The following is a 20,047-nucleotide window of genomic DNA, read 5'->3' as shown; positions in this document are numbered from 1 at the left end:
TTTGCCTCAGTGTGGAGAAATAACTACACTCCATCATCGTTCCACACCCATTTAACTGCCCCCACATAAGAAGAGGAGCTTTATCACGTGAGTGTGTAGACAGCCCTCTGAAGTATTCTCAAGTCCAAGTATTCCCATATTGAGTGAGGAAAAAAAAGATTTTGCTTAGCATGCCAGCTTTCTCCACTTAGACGCAACACCCCAAGCAGCAGTAGGTGCAGAAGTCAGTTTTGGCTGCCTCTAAGGTATCAGGCATATTTCAGCACTGGAGGCAGGACTTAACAAGCCATTGCCTCAATTTGTTATACCAAACACCGAGCGCTGAAATATTTTCTACATAAAAACCTGTTGTGGCTGGAACCTTTCAATACACCAATGTTATAATAAAATGCATAATTTTCATAAAATAAGTGTTCTTCCTCCAGTTACAAGCACAGTAGCTGCTTGTATAAGCCCACTTCAGTGTTCTCTCCTGATGCAAGCAACCTCTCTTGCAATTCCTCATCTTCCCCATCAGCATCTCTCTCCAGACTCCAGTGCAGACAGAACTGGCACACCTCACACTGAGGCACAGCTCATGGTCCTGCTCTGTCTCTGCTGGGTGACTCTACAGAGAAACAACACTGCAGGTGTTTCTCTGGGGCAGGCCGTTCCCTCCTCCTGCTGTGGCAAAACTGAGGTCCCCGGCCAGCAGAGCATCACCCTTAAGTGACTCATTTTAACAAAATCTGTGAGACTGGCAGCTTTTCTTTAATTTTCCAAAGATCCTTCTTCCTGTAGAGGGAAGTCTCCCTGTGAGCTTAATCACTGGCACCCTGCTTCCCTACCAATTCTGTGCAGGCTGTACATTTCCTGCAGTTCCTCTGGGAGATGCTATCTAATCACAAACCCTCTGAAGATCACAGGGGCTCAGGTGCTTCATGTCCTGGCCCAATACAGAGCTGTATATATTGACAACTGGCCCTTATAGAAGACAACTGCAGAAGGCAAATGGACTGGTTTACATCAAATATTTGAGAAAAAAAAAAGGTTTCATTGACTAAACCGTACTGGAAATCACAGCACTATAAATCTACAAATGCCAAATTCACTCAGCCAACCACTGTGTTAAAGCTAATCTTCACTCAATCCATTCCAAAATCCACTGCTGCTTACTTGACAGCTGAAGGGAAGCAAGTATAGGTTTCAAAAGACACTCTTGAGACGCTGACTGGATCAAAAATTCATGCATGTATGTTCCACTTCTCCAGACTCAGTAGAGCGTCTCTCATAGACAACAGCGACTTTCCCAAATACTGCAAAAGCCCTTATTAAAAACTTGCCAGTTTTCTGATGGCAATTTAGAAACCCAGCTGAATGCAACTATTGTGCAACTGGCCTCCCTGCAACTTCCATTTATACACTCACATGAGTAATTGACACAACCAGCCTCAAATTCATGGCAAATCTCTCTCCAAGCTGGTTTTGGAGCAACAAAAGCCCAGCTCATTTACATTAGTGTTTGCAACAACTAAATTGTATCTCAACCTCCCTGAGAAGGACCTGAGGTGAGTTTTAAAAGCTGCTGTAGAAGGACATCAAGCAAGCTGAAAGAAAATGGAAAAAGGCAACACAAAGACGGCTCTGTCATTTATGGGTCAAGTGGCTTCAGATTTGGAGGGGGGAAAGAAAGTTTTTCCATATGACGTCAGTAATTAGAGCAGGCTTTACTTTATCCAGCGCCATCAAAACCTGGCAGAAGGCAGCTTAAAAGTACATTTTGGGATGTCTTCAAAGAGGTTTCTTTAAGGTATGACCACATTGCAAATATGAAAATGTGAAGAAAAAAAAAAGAGAAAACTGGAAATACTGCCAGGAGGGTTTTTGTTCTTTCTGTGCACATCAGGGAAACAGCTACAGGACAGGAGAGGCATCACCCTCATAATTTACACTGTTCTTGCAGGTGAAACCCAAAAACATTCTGTTTCGGGACATTGCTCTTCCTCAGCAGGAGGTTTTCCATGGCAGCAGCCAGCTACTGTACTTCAAACACTCTCCAAGGCAAAGAGTGGAACCTGGAGAGGGAGTGTGAGGGCTGCTGGCATCCAGTGAGTCCAAACTTTCCCCCTCACACTTCTGTCCGCCAGTGGCTGCTGTGGGGGGTTTTCCCATGGCATGTCTCCATGGGTGATCGCTGACAACTGCCTTCCCAACTGCTGCTCACCCACTGGCAGCAGGTAGGGGTGGTTTGTACATAAACCTCAGATTGAGGTTTATGGTCCTGACATGGGCAAATCACAAAGGGACCTCGGTCCAAAATTTTGTCGTCAGAAGGGTACTGCTTGTTCGCAGGGGAGAATTTCCTTGCTCATTACTGTGGTATTTTTTCAGGGACCAGCCAAACATCCTCACTGACATTCTAAGGAAAAGGCCTTGCCCTTCTCAGCATGCCTCGGGACAGCAGAGAAATGTTACTCCTGTCTTTGGATGGCCATTTGTCTGCATTGAGCAAATGGGTCAACACATGGCGTGGCTGAGAGTACAAAAAAGCTGGAGAGCTGAAGGAGACTCTGGGAGAGCACCTGCTCCAGCCTCCTGCACAAAGCAGGGTCAACTCTGCAATCAGAGGAAGTTTTCTGGGCTTTGCCTAGGCAGCTCAGCCACTTCTTGAAGTCAGCCCCTGAAAAACTCCCCAGTGTTTCCCTGCCTGTACATAAGTGATGGATGAGAAGGCATATTGTGTTTTCCTCAGCCTATTCCTGTTTAGTAGCTGTGCAGGCTGCAGTAGTGTCAAGATTATGAGCTGGATTATTAGTGCCACTTGGTGCTTTAATTCAGCATTGGGATGGAGCTTTGTACCAAGTCCCTGGTACAAAGAAAGGCAGCTCCTGGTGAAGCCCTCCTGCAACCGCCAGGAGTTCAGGGTGCAGTGCAAGGGTATGAAGGACCCCTCACTGCCACATGACAGCATGGAACCTTCATGTTGCTGGAGCTGGTGGCACCTCTTGGTGATGAAGAATGGCTGTTTTCCTCCTATATTACTGTAACTGTTCATCTCAACACCACTGCACTGACATGGATGAGTGTTATGGGTTTGCTATCATGCCACTGCTACTCCAGCTAACAACAGTGCTGTTTTCCACCCTCAGGGATGGGAGATTACAGGTAAAGGATGTGATTGGGGACACTCAGAGACAACCCCAGTGTTCTCTTTGCCTCCAATTTCCTTAAGGTTCCATGAGATTTGAACAAAAGTATATTAGTATCATAGCATAGTTTGGATTGTAAGGGACCTTAAAGGTCATCTAGTTTCAAACCCTAAATGGCATTCAAGGCAGTATTTTGCAGAGCAGGACATGAGGGAGCAGCCAAATCCCACCAAAATGCATGACAGATGGCAGCTTAATCTCATCTCTGCCTGAGACAGGTCTATGCATTGTCCTGAGCTACATCTCCTAATTACAGTCCTGTGGTAGGACCAGAAAGGACTGCAGTGTCACCATCCCTATAAATAAACGGGGACCCTGAGGCATATCCAGCTATTGCCACATGCCTGGTGTCACACAGCAGAGTCAGGGAAAGCAGAATTTCAGCTCCCAGCCAGGATTTTTTCCCCTTCCCTGTAGCAGCATAAGTGATTTAAGGAAAAATAATCTTGCTCAGTTCACACTGTGCATCTGACCCTACTTGGCAGATTCTCTTCTGGCTGACATGGTCAATTCCTTATCTATGTGTCTTTCAAACAGGAATGAGGAGAAAACTAAAGAGGCATAAAAACACCAGACTGACTGACACACACAAATAAATAGCTGTTAGTGTTTCAGGTTGCTCCATCATCTCACTGCGCACACCGCCTGTCCCTGTGGAAATAATGTTATCTGTAAATACATTCACAAATTGAGATAGCTTGGAAGAAAAGGCCATGGATCAAGGAGACTACTCAGCTAACAGTTCTGCAATTATACTTTTACAAAGTTATTGAAAAGATATATAATTTGGAAGGGGAAAAAGAGTATCCTCTTTCCTCCACTCTCTTTCCCACCCATGATGACCTACATTCCCAGTAAATTCAATGGAGTCAGAGTGGACTCCTGAATTGCTGTGGCATTGCTGATACACAACCTTTGTGCTGTGAAAGGTAACAGTGAATATATAAAATGGTACAAACCTCTGACTATGCAAATAATATGTTATGGGAAATAAAACAAAGATCATGTGTCTGATTTCTACTATTTCCATGATGAAAGTGATCCTCTTTTCAGTCTGTGCAAAGAGAAAGCTGACTTTAACTGCAAAAAAGTTACTGACCACTCCCACTGATGCTGCTGTAGGAGAGGGTTAGGTTAGGCTCTGCTTGCAGAGCACCTCTACACACCAAAAGCATTTAACATCCACATGTTTCCATACCTGCCTTCCACTGCAGCACCCCTACAGCTGGCCTGCTTCACCTGCACTATGGAGACAGGGATTGCTGGCACCTCTGTCCTCCTCTGCACACTTATGGAATTTCTCCTTTAATATCAAGCTGTAAACTCACCTGGTCGCTGCTTATGCAAAACCCGCAGAGTAAGTGAAACACTGACCATGTTCAACCACACAATCTGGTTCAGCCAAGTATTTAAAACTCTACCATGCTGCAATTCATGTGCTGCCTGGCCTGCTGATCATCACCACGATGGGACACAAGGTGGAGCCGTGGGAAACAAAGTCTTTCAGGCATGCATTTATTTACCCAGGCAGTCTGACTGCGGTGACATTGAAGACTGGCCCCAAAATTGCTGTGAGGTCTCCTATTACATGGGGTTTCCCTCCCATACAATGTGTAAAGTTACACAGTCTTATCAGTTTAATGAGGATAATTCTCTCCCTGTCTTTTGAGAGGGGGCTCCAATGTCTTACCTGATTACTGTGGGTGTGATTTCAGCACAGAAGAACACACTGAGGCTTCCAACAGCATGCGAAGAAAACATACCCACGATGGAAAATGCAACAGAGAATTTGTCTTTGACGCTGTCACTCATACCTGACAAGACAAGTGTGTTCATAAAAAGTAAGAATGAGGTCAAACTTCCAAGGGAAAAAAACCAAGAGGTTCATGTTACTCATTCTCCTTAGACAAGAATTTGAGTAATTTTGTAATATTAATTTAAAACTAGTATTTATAACATCCATTCCCCTGTCACCTGAGACACAACCATACGTTAAAAAAATTGTAACGTCATGCCAAAAATTTCAGTGATGTCCCATTTTTTTCTGCTTGGCCACTACAAAAAAAAAAGGTAAAATCCAAGAAAAATCACATCTTTGGGCAGTCTTTTAGGCACCATGTTTCTCTCCCATGTTTGACAGACAAGTGAAGGCAGGCTGCGTTCCTCAAGCTGCCAAACATCTGGTACAGCTCAGTGACTTAGTCACTGGAGAGGACTGCAGGGTAAGAGGGGAAAGAAATAAAAGTGCCCCCATCCCTGTGCTAAGCCCCTGCATGTGATCAGTCTGCAAACTCTGTCGTAACTCTCAGCTTGACAGCCTTTGCCCAACAACTCTGGGTGAGAAAAGCCAATGCCAAGGATGGGGAAGCACTCCCTATGACAAGGCTGTTTGCTCAATCATTTCATGGCTGGATGGCAGCAAGGTTTCCAGGATGAACGGTGTCTATCAAACACAGGGAGAAACCCAGTAAATCTAAACAAAGCTAAAGGAAACTGTCTCCTGGCCACGATGATAATACATCTTTCCCTTAATTCCTGCTCACCACCTTCTGTGGGCAGGGGCAGGATATCTGATTCAGGGCTGTACATGTGTTGTACCTCTCCTGACCAGAGAGGAGGTCACATCACTTGCAGAGACTATTGCACCACTCAAGGGGAACACATCATGCCTGACAGGAGCACTGGGGAAAGGACTGGAGTTTGCAGCCAATCCTCCCCCACCTTGCTACAGCCAAGTCCCAGAAAGAACTGCTCATCAGCATGTAATCCCAAGCAGGTGCACTCTCTGAGTGATATCCAGTGAAAATTAACAGCTGGTTTGGTTCTTGCAGAATATATCAGCTGTTGGGAGAGCAAAAGGTATTTGGGAACTCTCTGGTTACACCTTCTAACACATGTTACAGCCTGCTCAGGGCTAAACCCTTTTTGCAATGCACCCCAAAGTGGGGGGAGAGAGCAAATACTTCCATCAGATAAGGATGTGAGCACAGCACCTTGTAAAATCTGGGTTTCTGAGGCTCCCTGGCCACTCTTGCATAGCAAGTGAGGCCACAGCATTGACCCCTCCAGTGAGCCATGACTACTCTGTAGAATAGACCTTGGAAAAGTTGGGCAAGGACAGGCCTGGCAAATATAATACAGAAGGGTAAATTTTGTTCCACTGCAGCCTGTCACTGCATCGTTATTACAGTACTTCAGCCTGGGATAAGGTGCCTGGGAAAGTATAAGTGCCCTTATCAAAAGAGATTTGGTCATCTCAGATCTTTCTGTAAAGACAAAGATCTGATATTCCTCAATTGAGATTGTCATTTTTCAAAAGGAAATTTTCTGAGAAAGTCTTACCCTGTGTCTGAAAATCAACACTGGGGGATCTCTGCACTCCCTCTTGACATGCAGAGGCAAATCAGACTACATGGAGGGGACGCTACACCAAGAGACTGCATGTAAATGAGCAGACCTGCCTATGAGTGGGTTCTCAAGGCACTGTGTAAAAGTGGGCTTTCCCTCTGCACCCCTCTGTGGTAGGGGCTCTGCTCTGGGTGCTGTGGCCCAGGTCTTTTGGATCTACCTGCTCCCAGGGAAGTGTTTCCCACATAACTCAGATTTGTTGTAAATCATACCTGAGTCTGGAAGTTGACTGTATTTTCCGATCACTGGATCCAAGACCACAGAAGTTAGAGTAAGATAAAAATAAGAGAGAAAAGAAGAACATACTGTTTTTACATATTTATTTATCCAAAGGAAAAGAAAAAAAATGGGTAAATCCCACATGCCACCCTAGCCCCTCCCTACAATTCTTTCCCATGCCACAACTGGCACATCTTTCTCTGGCCACCAGAGAGGACATGCTGTTTCCAGGCACATCAGCTGGAGGACAGCATGCTAATGAGACAGTGATAACAAACCAGCAACAAAGCATATTTAAGAGCCCCAGAATTACCACTGGGATTAACACAAAGGCCTCTTTGTTGTTAATGAAGGGAGAGAAGAAAAAATGCCCTCCTGCTGCAGGCCCGAAGGAATGGCCAACAGAAGTTTTAGTTAGAGAACAAACTGGGCATCAGCACTGTCACACTGGTGGGAGACCTATTCTTCACCAAACCCCTGAGCTGATGGTCCATGTGTCACACCAGCAACCAGCTGCCACGTGTCCCAACCACACAGAAGCACATGGCAGTACTGGGTACCAGGGGAAGGGCAGCAGCACAAGCTGGCCACAGCTCTGCTGCTTATCTCCCACCAGGCTTCTGAGCCTTCCCAGGTGACACCCTGGAGGTCAGAGGAAGTGTCACACATGCCAAGCAACCCTAAAGGACTGCTGCAGTTTTGTGATTGGTGGAGAATATCTTCCTCCCTCGCCCTCACCTTTCTCAAGTTCTGATTTCATTTGCCAGTTGTCCCCAAATTATGCTAAGCTAAAACACACAGGATGCAGTGACAAATTTCACAATCAGCAGCATCACTTTTCTTCAAACACTGTCTAGCTCTTCTGAGGAAGAAGTGTATGATCTAGAGTGGGGGAACTTGAGCTGCTCTGAAGTTCAAGGCTGCCTTTCCCTCCTGTTCTTACAAATAGGGATGCAAAGGTAGAGTGGGAAGGTTGGTGGGTGCACTCTGTTGAGAGTGCCAACATAGCACAATGCACTTAAGAGCCCATGTCTGCTCTTTTAGCAACTTTACTCACAAACCCACCAAAACCCATTATGGAAAATGTTGTAATCCTACAGGGTGTTCCTTTCCATCCCCCTCACTGATTTTTTTGTTGAAAAACTGCAACCAGATTTTCATGGCTCTAGAGCAGATTAATGGCTCTGACACATTTTCTCTCTCAACTGAGCAACTGTGTGTTTATTACCTCAACAAACACCTGATGTCCTTAAAAAAAGAAAATTGAAATTGGATGAATTTATTGGAGAGAGACCCTGATGGACACCATCAGAAGAATGTGGGGTTTCAGGAAGTTGCACACATGTACAGCGCGAACCTGCGTGTGAGCAGTCACAGTCCATCAACAGACTGGAGATGAGGAGGGGCCAGGCCACTTCTCCCACTCTCAGCTGGCATTGCTGGATATGGTAAATATCTGCTCAGTGGGAATGTAAACATCTGTGCCAAGCTGGGAGCAAACACATGCGATGTTGGAGTTTCCTCAACGTCATGAAAGAGGTTCCCTGTTTCCCTCCTACACTCTCATAAATAGTGTGTTTGCTAAAGGTTAACTTTGTAAATGCCTTCAGGGAACACAGTCTGTAAATATGGACAATTCCTGCTGGCTTGGAGCTGCCTTCAGTATGTGGAAATGTGAAAACTTTCCATCCTCAATGCAAAAAGCTCTAATTAAAGTCCCCAATTACATCTAAACTTAGAAATGAAAAGCAGCAATAACCAGTGTTCTGGTGTTCATCTCATAACCAGTTTGTCCAAAGCATGCCTCAACCCTCTTCTCCTTTCCTTGGGGTGGGGTTTCATTGAATAGAGGTCTAATGATTGGCAAATGTGAGATGGCAAAGCACATCCCACCTTCTCTCTGCTTCGACTTCTCTTGGATTCGTCAAGTTCAACCTTCTCAATCAACAAAAAATGAAGACAGGGAAGGTAATATTTCTATAGAACTTTTAATAACTGAAGCAGCTCAAAAGGGCCAGGCAAAGGTTACCATGTGCAAAGGAAGAGGTGGGACACACTTGCTTTTGGCAGGAACAACCTATTTGAAAAGCTGTGTCACCTCCCAGAATTATGTGTATACATTCACGTGGACCATACATACACACTGTGTTAAAATGAAGGTCTTTCAGCTGTATAATTTCCATGCTATCTGTATATTACTTACTCATGGAAAGCTGCTCAGAGCAGCCAGAGGACATATACCTACTGCTCTAACTTCTGTTTGGTTTAGAGGCTATTTGAGAAGAAGACTCAACTGGGGAAGTTTTCCCTTCTCAATCCCTGCCCAACTCTTTCCCTGGAGGCTGTTTCACTAAGGTAAAATTGAAAGCATTTATTATTTCCTTGTTAACTTTTCAGTGACAACCCAGACGCAGCATCAATGCTCAATGAGCTTCACCACGGGAATCATCCAGAACACAATGCCTTTTGTTAGTGAGCCTAAGACAAGTGTTTGGGGAAACTTCAAACAAATCCAGCTTCTTAAGCTATGCAGGTGTATGACATGACAAATCTGTGAAAGGCAAAGGATATGCTAATATTTCCTGGGCCCTTATTTGCATGTCAAACTTGTGTGGTCCTGAAAAGCTCTCATCTCCAACTTACAATTGAGAAGGCCCAGCTGCAGAAGCGATGCCAGAGCTGTCAGAATCATGAAAAGCAGGAGTCCTCCTCTCCTCCCCAGGAACCCGACCACCGGGCACATGGCCAGGCAGGATGCCAGGGCAATCCCAGCCATGGTGTAGTAGTCCGCATAGAAGTTGTGGGTTATCGCCATCTTCGCTTCATGCCCCATCATGCTTTTTGCAAAACAGTGGTGTATGCCATACCCAGTCAGCCTAGGGGAAACAGCACAGGGTAAGAGGAGATCATTGCTGAGAGGGCAGACATTGACTGTGATGGAGCTCAGTGTAGGGACACATCAATGCAGGAAAAATTTCTTCTGCTACAGGAATAAAACACCTAGTGCAAAAAAACCTTACCTCACACTTTTAGATGCCACTGTAAAAATAAGTAATAATCAAAAAGAAAAACCTCTATTCAACCAAACTTCTGCTGGCTTTATTCATATAGCTGCTGCTCATAGTACAATTGGGGTATGAGCAACTCTATAGGGATTCCTGGCACGTGACTGGTTTTTCTGTTGTATTTGAGAACTCCTGTACCCTGAGAAGGACATCTCTCTGTTCCCAGTCCATCTGTTGACAACCACAAAGCCAGTACAGCCTCTGTGCTTGGACAGCAAAACACCATGCAAGACAGATGTGTCTTCCAGGAAGACCCACCTGCCTGTGGCATTTGGCCACTGTAAATACAAACATTACGTGTCACTTCCCAAGCCAGTCTGTTAAAACTGAAAACCCCTGAGAAAAGAGTATTTGAAGTTGTACAGTGCTGCAATGATTACTACAATCATGAAACAATATGCTCTAATTCAACCTACACATTTACACCACCCTTCATAGCAATGTGCCTCCTCTTTTAAAAGTTTCTTCCTGATGTCAGTGACCAACATCTTGCCACCTTGTTTCACTCCTCTTTCTCCTGTCCCACTCTGCCCTTCCAAAAAAAAGAAGAGGAAAAAAAAGGAAGGAAGAGCGGGGGCTGGGGTCACACAGATAAGAAGCCTCAGCAACACCCTTGATGTGGTGCAAAATTGCAGCAGAGGAGCTATGGGAAAGGTCAGTGCTCTCTCAGCTGCACCCATCTCGGCTCAAATATCTCTGCTAGAAAGAGCCTCTTGTCCCTGGCACTTAGACAAGACAAACCTCATGTCATAAATTAATTGTGCCTGACAGAGTGGCAGGCACAGGTCCAGGCCTCAAAAAAAAAATGAATGGCAGGTACATTACACTAATGCACTTCTATCGTCCTGAGGGTGAGGGATTTGAAGCTCTGTCAATGTAAACTGGATATGGAAATAAGCACAGAAACAGCTGGGGGAACAGGCAGTCACTGAGTGCATGACAGCCCAGGGCCTGAGGAATTTCCCCTGCAAACCTGTGAGTCAGTGCTCTAGTTCAAAACATCACACTCAACACAACACACCTACCCCTCGGTAAAAACCCAGCAAAAGTGTTTGCTGTTACACAAAAATGACGTTTGGATAGCTATATTATAACTGACTCCTCCCATAAGAGAAACATTAACCAGCCAAACAATAGCAATAAAAGGGCAGAGTTAACCAGTGTATCATCTTGTGTCTTTCTCTTCTACGCATGTGAACACAGTTGTGGAAGTTGTTATTTAGGCCATGGCCTATAAGCTAAATTATTGTATCATTTGGACTTTGCTTTCCAGCCTGCTTCCTCAAGAATTATCCTATTCTCATAACTTGCTAAGCAGCTCAGAATTGTTACTTTTAAAATTGAGTAGCTCTCGCTCCCTTGATTCCTTATTATTCCCTGCAAAAGGTTCCTTTTCCATGTACTACAATTCCACACAGCTCCATAAAGAGGAACAACAGAATTAAAGTTCAATCTTTTCTTGTTACCTCCTAAAAATAAACACAAAATCTATTTCCTCATACATACATCTGCTTCATGCTCTGCTTGGATGGCAAACAGCCTCCATGTGCTAATGCCAGGAGTTATCCTTTGGGCTGCTTAGCTCTGCTTTAGGAAATTGCCAACATGCAAAATTAACGAGGGTGAGGGAGAAAGGGAGAATTCCCCACATAAACATTTTTCACAAGTACAATTAACAATGGCTGTTAAATGTACCAGTTGAGCCTAAGAGGAAAACACTGTTTCAGAGCAGAGAGAATCACTCAGTGGTGGGTGGAAGAGAGACACAAAACTCGTGAGATCAGAACTTGTTCCACAACAAATAACACTGGAGACTGAGCCCTGAAGTCTGTGTGTTTCTGGATGACTACGTGCCCAGCACAGGGGCTGTCCCCTCTGGGATATGACTGACCCACAAACCTCTTAACAGGAGTCAGGGCTGCAGAATAACGTCCTGAAGTGCTGAAGAAAAATTCACAAGACAGCTACATGCTTTTAAACCTACTGGAGAATGGGGGATTCCCAGTCTTCTCTGTCCTCACCTCCAATGTGAAAAAAAATCATGAAAGAAATTCAAATGGACATTTTACAAGATGGAAAAATTAGAAAACCCACTGTTGGTGCCCTCCCAGAATTTGCAACTCCATCTATTTCCTCTTTACAAGTTGCTCAGTTCTAGACAGAAAGTCTCAGAGTCTGTAAGGTGCAAGACCCTCAGGCTGATTTTTTGTTTCCCCCTCGTAAGCACATCCAAGCTGAAGCCTTAGGAAGGAAGCACCACATTGTTTGTGAGAGGCTTCACATTCTACCTGTGTCCTCTGTACATGACTTGGGAGTGCTGGAAGCACTTTGTAATCTGCCTTTGAAGACCTATCAAGGACAGTTGTTATACAAGGAAGCTCTACTTGCTTTATAGGCCACCCCTTTCTCTGCAACACAGCTCTATGAGATGTAAACAATTTGAACCTAAACTCCTGTGGCATTAAAAGTTTCAAAAAAACCCACTTGAGATGCCAAGCAGTAGATGTCTGCATGCATGAGTATGTACCAGCACGTGGCCACACAAGAGCACTGGTGAGAGCAATGCACTTTTTGCAGCATGGCACCTGAGAAGACATGTGGTTCTTCTGCCTGAAGCAGCCAATGAGCTCCTCCACATTTGCCATGGAACAGTTTCCTGCAACAACTGGTGTTTTTCCAGGATTGTTTATCAGAGACATTAATGAAGGATCTCATACTTGGAACCACAGGAGCTCCCTCATCATTTCCCATTGCTGCTTCTAGTTGAGTGACCACACAACTATTCAAATAGAAGGAGATTCAACTTACGAGTTCACACACAACACTACGATGTTTTTCCACAGGTTCCTTGTTCCCACCACTTTAACAATGCAGACTTTCTTCGGTCTCCTGGTGATTTCCTTTTCCAGCTCTGAAACAAACCAAACCAAAATTAACCTTTCACTGGGAAGAGCAAGAAGGAGAAGATTTTCTTGTGAACTACAGATATTCTGAGGGATGCTCTGGAGAGCAGGACACTATAGATTACACTAACAGGAAGTATAAAAATGTTGAACAGCCTGCCCAAAGTCCATCACGGGTTCCTCCTGTTCTTTTAGGTTTCCCTTAACCTTCTAGGGGCAGAAAAACTACCTAAGAACTCCTTCACACTCCAAACTTTCTCTCAGTTAAAAACGTATTTGTATATGTAAAAGGGAAGCAGCATGGAGCTTGATCCCAGCAAGCATGATACCAAATTTCTTGAAAAGCTTCAGGATTCTGTTGATTTTTAAACTCTGTCACAGACAGAACTGCACTTGTGCAGCTACAAGCCCTGTTGCCTTTGTGCAATGCACACCTGAAAAGCCACAGAAAGGACTGGAGCTCAAACTTATATTTCCTGGGAACCCTTTGAGGTTTGTTCAAATGCAGGTTTCAGGATGAAGTGGTTTTAGGACATTATGGCCAGCTTATCCTCTGTCATCCTACCCCCTTTTTAAATATTTAAAATTGTTGTAATGGATGTCCTAAACATTAGGACATTTCCTTAAAGAAGAATCTTTGGATATCAGCAGCTGTGGTGACTTTGTGTTTCAGAGCTAAAGCCTCACCATGTCCTTGAAGTGCTGGGCAGCTCCAAGCTAACTTTTCTATGCAATGCTATTAATAACACACAGGCCTTGCAAACATTGCATCTGATACCCTTGTTGGCAGAGGACAAAAATGAAGGGCACTGCTTATTTCCCAAGTATCTTTAATTTAGAGCGTCAACACCTACCTAAGCATGTCAAAGCAGCCTGTTTCCAAGCTACAGGATCAGTGAGACAGCAACAAGTCCAATAAGAACAGAAGAAGCAGTAGTCATAAAGAAGCATCACAAAAATGGGGCACTCCAAAAGTACAGATTAGGACTGTTTTTTGGGGTAAAGAGGCATTGCTGCTTTCCAGCCTGACTGTGTTTCAAGGCAGCAGCATAGCCCTGATCTGAACGGTGCATGTGTTCCCTTGCTGCATACACAATTAGCACTGATGTCCTCAGTTGTCCACACTGGCCTGCCCTGACCTCTGCCTCACTCCACTGAATAGCAATTTCTTAAAGAGCTGCAAGACACGGGAAAATAAAAGCAAGCTGAAAGGGAAGAAGGGAGAGGGAAATTCCCTTGAATTTACAAACTAAACAAAACCACATTTGCCTGCTGTTATTTGAAAAGTGTATCATAAAAATAATAAATCAAACAAACACTATTTATATGCAAATACTTGAGCTATTCACTGCTCACAGGTCACTCCTGGTCTTCCGTCTAAAGCAACTACTGGGAATGCTTTCGACAAAAGCAGCAAAGGGTATTTTGTATTAATGATTGTACTTAAGCAGATTATTGCCATACTACTTTCCTTGCTACCTGATAATGGCCATTTCTCCCCAGAATCTATGCAGCATGAAGATCACAAAAGCAGAAATAGAGCAAAAGAAGAAATTGATTAAATTAATGTTTGTATTACAGAAGCCCTCAGCAGGCTCAGCAGGTGGATCAGGGTTATATTAAAAAATAAGCAATAAAAAAGATGGTACTTTCTCTGAAAGAAAAAGGTCAAAATGATTTTTTGTAACAAGATTCTGGAAAGGAGTAAGTGGGAATAAAATAATTCAGAACAGAAACAGTTAGATAAAAACATAGTTGTAAAGCCTGTAATTGAGCCCAAACCAAACCACCTACAACAAAAAAAGTCAAAGTAAGCACTAGAAGAAGCACAAGGGCTTTGAAAGGCTGTTGGTGGCTGTTTACTATTTGATCTGAAGGGCAACAATGAATTTCATTACCCAAACAACATATGTTGCACAGATTTCGTGTGGACAATCTGGCCTATCAAAGTAAAGTATCTCATCTTCTGTCAGCAGAAGATAGTCCCTAATGTCACATCCTTCAGATTTTCTTCATTTGTTTTTTGTTTCTCAGAGTAATTTTTTTTTCTTACAGAAGAGAAAGTAGATTTTAGTGTCAATATATGCTTTAATGATCCACAATTTAAAAATGTTAAGAGAAGCAACACTTCACTTGGCTACACTTCTCTTCGGAACCAAACATCATTTTCCCCTCCACTCCTGCTTTGTTCACTCATTAGGGTTTCCCATAATCCATATATTTACCTATTCTCACTCATCATTCTCCTGTGCACCAAGGTCTCCTTTTAACTCTTCTCATAAATCAGTGCTTCTAAACTAATTCCTGTCAGTGTTTTGCACTGAAATGCTGTTCTACCCCTTCCCTCCCCTGCCTCGTGCAGAAGTCTTTCTTCAGTGGACACTTGCTTCTGCTCTGATGGAGGCTACACTCTGTGGATACCTTGAGTCATTATACAAAAATGCCTCAAAAGAGGTTCCAGATGTAACAGCATTAAAAGCATTAAAGATAGAAAATGAAAAAAAAATGAATTGGGCGGGGGGGGGGGGGGGGGGGGGGGGAAGGAGAAAAACTAAGGAAAGAAAAAAAAGAAGAAGAAAAGAAAATGGGTCTCAAACTTTACACCAAAGCATGCATACAGCACCTGATATTTTACTAAAAGCCTTCTGGGTCTACCATCTATTTACACCTCCATCTCTCTAGATGTTGTTAAAACTCCAAATCTAAGTCACCTGCTTCAGATGAATGACTCCTTTCAAGTCTCGCACACCATCCATCTTCCTGATGAATTTCTCCTTCCTTTGTTTCCACATACACCAGTCAGATATTTACCAAAACTCCTGACCCTACAGCAAAATCAATCACTTACAAGAACCAAAATACCATTCAGATGGGAACAAATAAGCTGTGTGACTTACAAAAATGTCATCAGCTACGCAACTGGCTCATATAAAAGTGACCTGCTGTCTTTGGAGGGAGCCTGCTTGCATGGAAGGACCTGCTCTGACAGACTGTCATGAGCACAAGGAGAGTGACAGCTCTTAGGCTGTCTGGACTTCATAGGTCAATGTTAAGATAGAAGACAAGTCAAGCCAAAGCCTATTAAAGCCCCATGAAAGCAAACTATTGCTCTCTCAGGACTAACACAATAAAAACTCCTCCTACCATCAACTGAAGTCACCAGTTAAGAAGGAATTTGCACTAAATGTTTCAATTTTGATTTACCAGAAAGAAAAGTGTGGAAAACAAAAAGATTTTTATCCATTGACTTGGAGGCCCCTAATAAATTTTCCCATACTCCAGAGCCCACACGCACTCTAGGCTTTCTATTCAGGGACTCAGTAGGAAAACTGTCAACAAGCTAATTCTTTATATCTCAGTGGAAATTAAAACTATTCACAGGGATACACTAAAAGTCTCATGGGAAGGAGAATCCTACCAGCTTCCAGCTCCCAACACTGTTGAATTCTCATGGGATCCTCTATGTTTCAGGAGCATGGCTTTCAAAATCAGAAAGTATCTTTAATGCCTTCAAACGAAGCCACACATCTCTGCATCACTTGGCATAGACAAAATAGACAAAAGCCCAAATCAAGCAGCTGAAAAAGGATGTCCAAAGTGACAAGTGTCCTGTGGTGATGGACTTCTGCTGGATTTTCTGGTTGCTAAATGATATTGTCAGTAGCTCTTTGAACATGAAAAGAGCTATGGAAGCCCAGCACAGAGGCTCAATCAATGCACAGAGCATGACAGCTCTGCAGCAGGAGGTAAATCAGGCCAAAATACAGAGCTGAGACAATCTACTCTCAGGCAGAGTAAGTTACTGGTACACAGGTTTATTTATACCTTCCAGGACTTCTGTCTCCATCAACTCCCTTTGTGCTTATTTATTTATTTATTATCATGGAGGACTAGCAATCCAAATGGTTCAATTTTTCAAAGCTAGTAGTGAAGAAATACTGAAGGCTATCAAGTCACATACAGAAATTATGAGGTGGGTAAAATGCTGACTGATGGGCAGACAGCAATAAGGGATAAAAAAACATAATCGTAAGCAGATAGTAGGACATTAATGGTGGGGTGAGCCATCTTATTCCCCTCACCCTAAAAAAAACCCCACAAAAATCCCCAACAACCCCCCCAAACAAACAAAGGAAAAAAAGAAAAACAAACCCCAGCTTAAATAACCTTAATAGGGAGCTTGGCAAAAACCTTAGAAATGTACCAATAAAGTCTGCTGGTGACAAAGGTAAATACAACTACCAAAGGTAAATACAACACAGAAACAAGCCATTAGAGGGAACTTGGTGAGACTGAGACCCTGTGTGGTAAAGCAAGTGAAAATACATAATACAAAGTAAGATTCTCAGGGATTAAGGGGAAATGTTTCTGGTGGAAGATAAGCAAAAGCTGTGTTGGCCTTGATTATGTACTCCCTGAACACAAGTGACTATATGGCACCACTTTATTGAGGCCATGAGGTATTTTCAATTCAGACAATGAAATGCTGGTACTCTTATAATTCTAGTCATCAGTATTAGAGAAAATAAAACTTTGGCAAGCTCATTTATAAAAGCAGAGGAGATAGAGGAGAACATCTTAGCAAGGGAATGGGGCTGCTGTCTGCTCACAAAGCATGGGGAAAAGAGAAAAAGAGGTTTAAGACAGCCACAGATAGGAGCAAATGGGAAGGGGAAAAAAGAATGAACACAGACACCTAAAGTGTATTTGAATTGAATGCTAAAATGTACCCCAGTACAAGAACAATAAGGAGACTGGAATGGCCTTCTATTAAAAGCACTGGACATAAATACTAACAGCATTTAAAATGAATCTCATTTCATGAGAGCAACTGGGTAGCTCTATAACAGCTAAGAACTGATTGCAATAATTTATTTCAATCCTGTGTTTCTCATTACATTAAAAAAAGAAAAAGCCAGACATAAGGTTGCCATTGCAATCTTCCATTGCTCATATACATTATGCTATAGCACTTAGGTGACCACATTAATTTTTCCCCCAGAATGCTCACTGCAGTCAGCAAATGGGCAGGTATTAATGACATCTCACCTTTCCCATTCAACATGTGCCCCTCAGCCTGATTATCCAAACTTCCCAATGAGTACAAAAAAATCATGGATTTCCTCACAGGCATTCCTACAGTGCTGTCAGAATATACATGTGTTTCTTAAACAATAATGAAATAATCTCTACCGCCTTGTAAGAATAAGGGCAAAGATTATTCCTGTTTTGCAGGCAGGGAGATACAAGACAAAGATTTGTGTCCAGAATGTGAAAAATTATGCAGTAATACACATCTTGTAGGTGCTGATATAAATGCTCTCAGCTTTCTGCAAATCAAGTCCCAGAATTACATGCTAGAGACAAACGCTGAAGAAATTATGATTAGGGACAGCACTGAAAGGGCCTGATTGCAGGGAAATCTCCATCATCATACAAGAACATCCCTCTCAGACACAGAGAACAAGTACAGCTCTTCAGGAGCTATTCAGCTTCAATTCCCCAACACTGTCCTCTTTCCTCCTGCAACCCTCTGCCTCATTCACTACACACCTTCCAAATTCTGCAACAAATGAGGAACAGACAACAGCTTCATTCCCACATCATCGTCCATCCTATGCACTGATTCGTCCATCCTATGCCCTGTGGAAAAAATAGGTTGTAGTCATGTTATTAAAGGCTGTATCAACATGCCTTCATGCCAGGAGGCCAAGCAAGGGTTGCCCAGGCAACCTGATTTCTTCCACTTCCCAGAGTGGGACATGTCGACATCTATATTCTTCTAATATCACCAATACTAAAACAAAACCAAACCAAACAAAAAAAAAACCCACAAAGAGCACCTCAAATGTCATATGTGGAGCCATGTCTGAGCCATCAGGAGGTTTCAGGTACCCACACATGCATTGCTGCTCTTTGTTGCCAGAGCTATGGATGAAACCTCAGCAGGCAGAGCAAGTGAGCTGGGCAGCATGGAGGGGTGGAGCACACATTTTAGCAGTGGATTTCACAAAAGAAGGCTGGCACCAAATCCTTGGCCTTGACAGCTTGTTCTGGAAGAGGGGGAAGCAAATGATCACAGCTCCTTTGGTCTCCATGCTCTAGCTTTCCTCTCTTCTTCCTCTACAGCCATTATTGCCTCCCAGTCTCTTGTTGCTTTTGTCTCTTTAAGTCCCTTTCAACTATCTTTGTCCTTTGCTCCCACAACTTTTTAAAGTCTCTTATTTCCTCTCTTCACTGTCCACTGGTCTCCCCTTACTGCTCTCTACCTCCACTTGGTTCTCCTCTCCTACCATTCACATCTGTATCCAGACTCACCCATCCTCTCCCCTCCCTGTGCCCATGGGCCAGGGAAGTGCCATCAGCACCAGGGCTTGCTGCCAGCCCTGTGCACATGGTTCCTGCCCTGTAAAGCCAGCTCCTCTGGTAGGGTAGGTAGTACTGTGGACAAAGACCCTGTGTGCCAGCTGGGCACAAATCAACAGGCTGGAGTGCAGCCAGTGAGAGTCTGCAGAGAACTCAACTAGTGAGAAAAAGTCATTCAAGCTCAAATAGGGGCTGACACAACCCTCTTTTTCATTTCATTTAAATTTTCCAGCATATTTGGCTTTTCCCAGTGGCATTGAGAGGTAAATTCTCAGTAGAGTGCACCCTTTTACCTCTGTCCCCTCTGAAACCTAATGCTGTTAGATATGTCTACCACCCTTGCTAGGGATACAGGCAGGCCATGCATGGGCTCTCCTCTTCCACTCCCACAGACCTAGCCAGGAGAAGAGGGCTCAGCTGATTGATTTTATCCTTGTTAATCACTATCATGTACACCACATCCTGAAAGAGTTGCACAGATTGCATCAGTTCCTATTACTGGACAACAGGAGCCTATCAGGAGAAACCCAGACCTTCCTGAAAGCTGATTAAACATTCACGAGGGCAACAAAAATCACTGGCTTTTTTTTGTTTTGTTTTTTTTTAATTTTGAGATAGAAATCTCTGTGGCTGACCCACAGTCCTTTTTAAGATGCCTTTAAAAGTCCTTTTTAATGTCTATCTTCAAGCAGCATCTTGAACTGTTTGAACTACATTTCCCACGTTTACCTGACCACCCCCTGGGATTTGCATGAGATATTTAAGTCTGGCACCATTAAACACCTAAGAAACAGGATCTGGTAAAAGAACACTTCTGGCAGGTTTATATGTAGCAGTATCACAGGGCAACTTGCTTTCTTTCTCTAGCTAATGCACTCTTGACCTACCACAAGCTTTA

The 20,047-nt window shown here is 43.5% G+C and overlaps 1 protein-coding gene across 2 annotated transcripts in view; it reads right to left on the bottom strand.

Moving 5' to 3' along the window:
- The window catches only part of SLC22A23 (solute carrier family 22 member 23), a 112,889-nt gene that overhangs the window by 4,606 nt on the left and 88,236 nt on the right, over nucleotides 1-20,047 (bottom strand). Inside the window, exons 6-10 of one of the 2 annotated variants that reach the window (XM_071553326.1) lie at nucleotides 18,337-18,426; nucleotides 12,689-12,791; nucleotides 9,459-9,691; nucleotides 6,809-6,841; nucleotides 4,879-5,002 (exon numbers count right to left, since the gene is read on the bottom strand). In XM_071553326.1, coding sequence (XP_071409427.1) covers nucleotides 4,879-5,002; nucleotides 6,809-6,841; nucleotides 9,459-9,691; nucleotides 12,689-12,791; nucleotides 18,337-18,426 — 583 coding nt within the window. The remainder of the gene's footprint in view (nucleotides 1-4,878; nucleotides 5,003-6,808; nucleotides 6,842-9,458; nucleotides 9,692-12,688; nucleotides 12,792-18,336; nucleotides 18,427-20,047) is intronic. The other variant, XM_071553327.1, reaches the window with a different exon arrangement.

Source organism: Pithys albifrons, chromosome 4 (assembly GCF_047495875.1).
Source record: "Pithys albifrons albifrons isolate INPA30051 chromosome 4, PitAlb_v1, whole genome shotgun sequence".
Taxonomy (NCBI): Eukaryota; Metazoa; Chordata; class Aves; order Passeriformes; family Thamnophilidae; genus Pithys; species Pithys albifrons.
The sequence above is the reverse complement of the archived record's forward strand: the minus strand, read 5'-3'. Positions and strand labels throughout refer to the sequence as shown.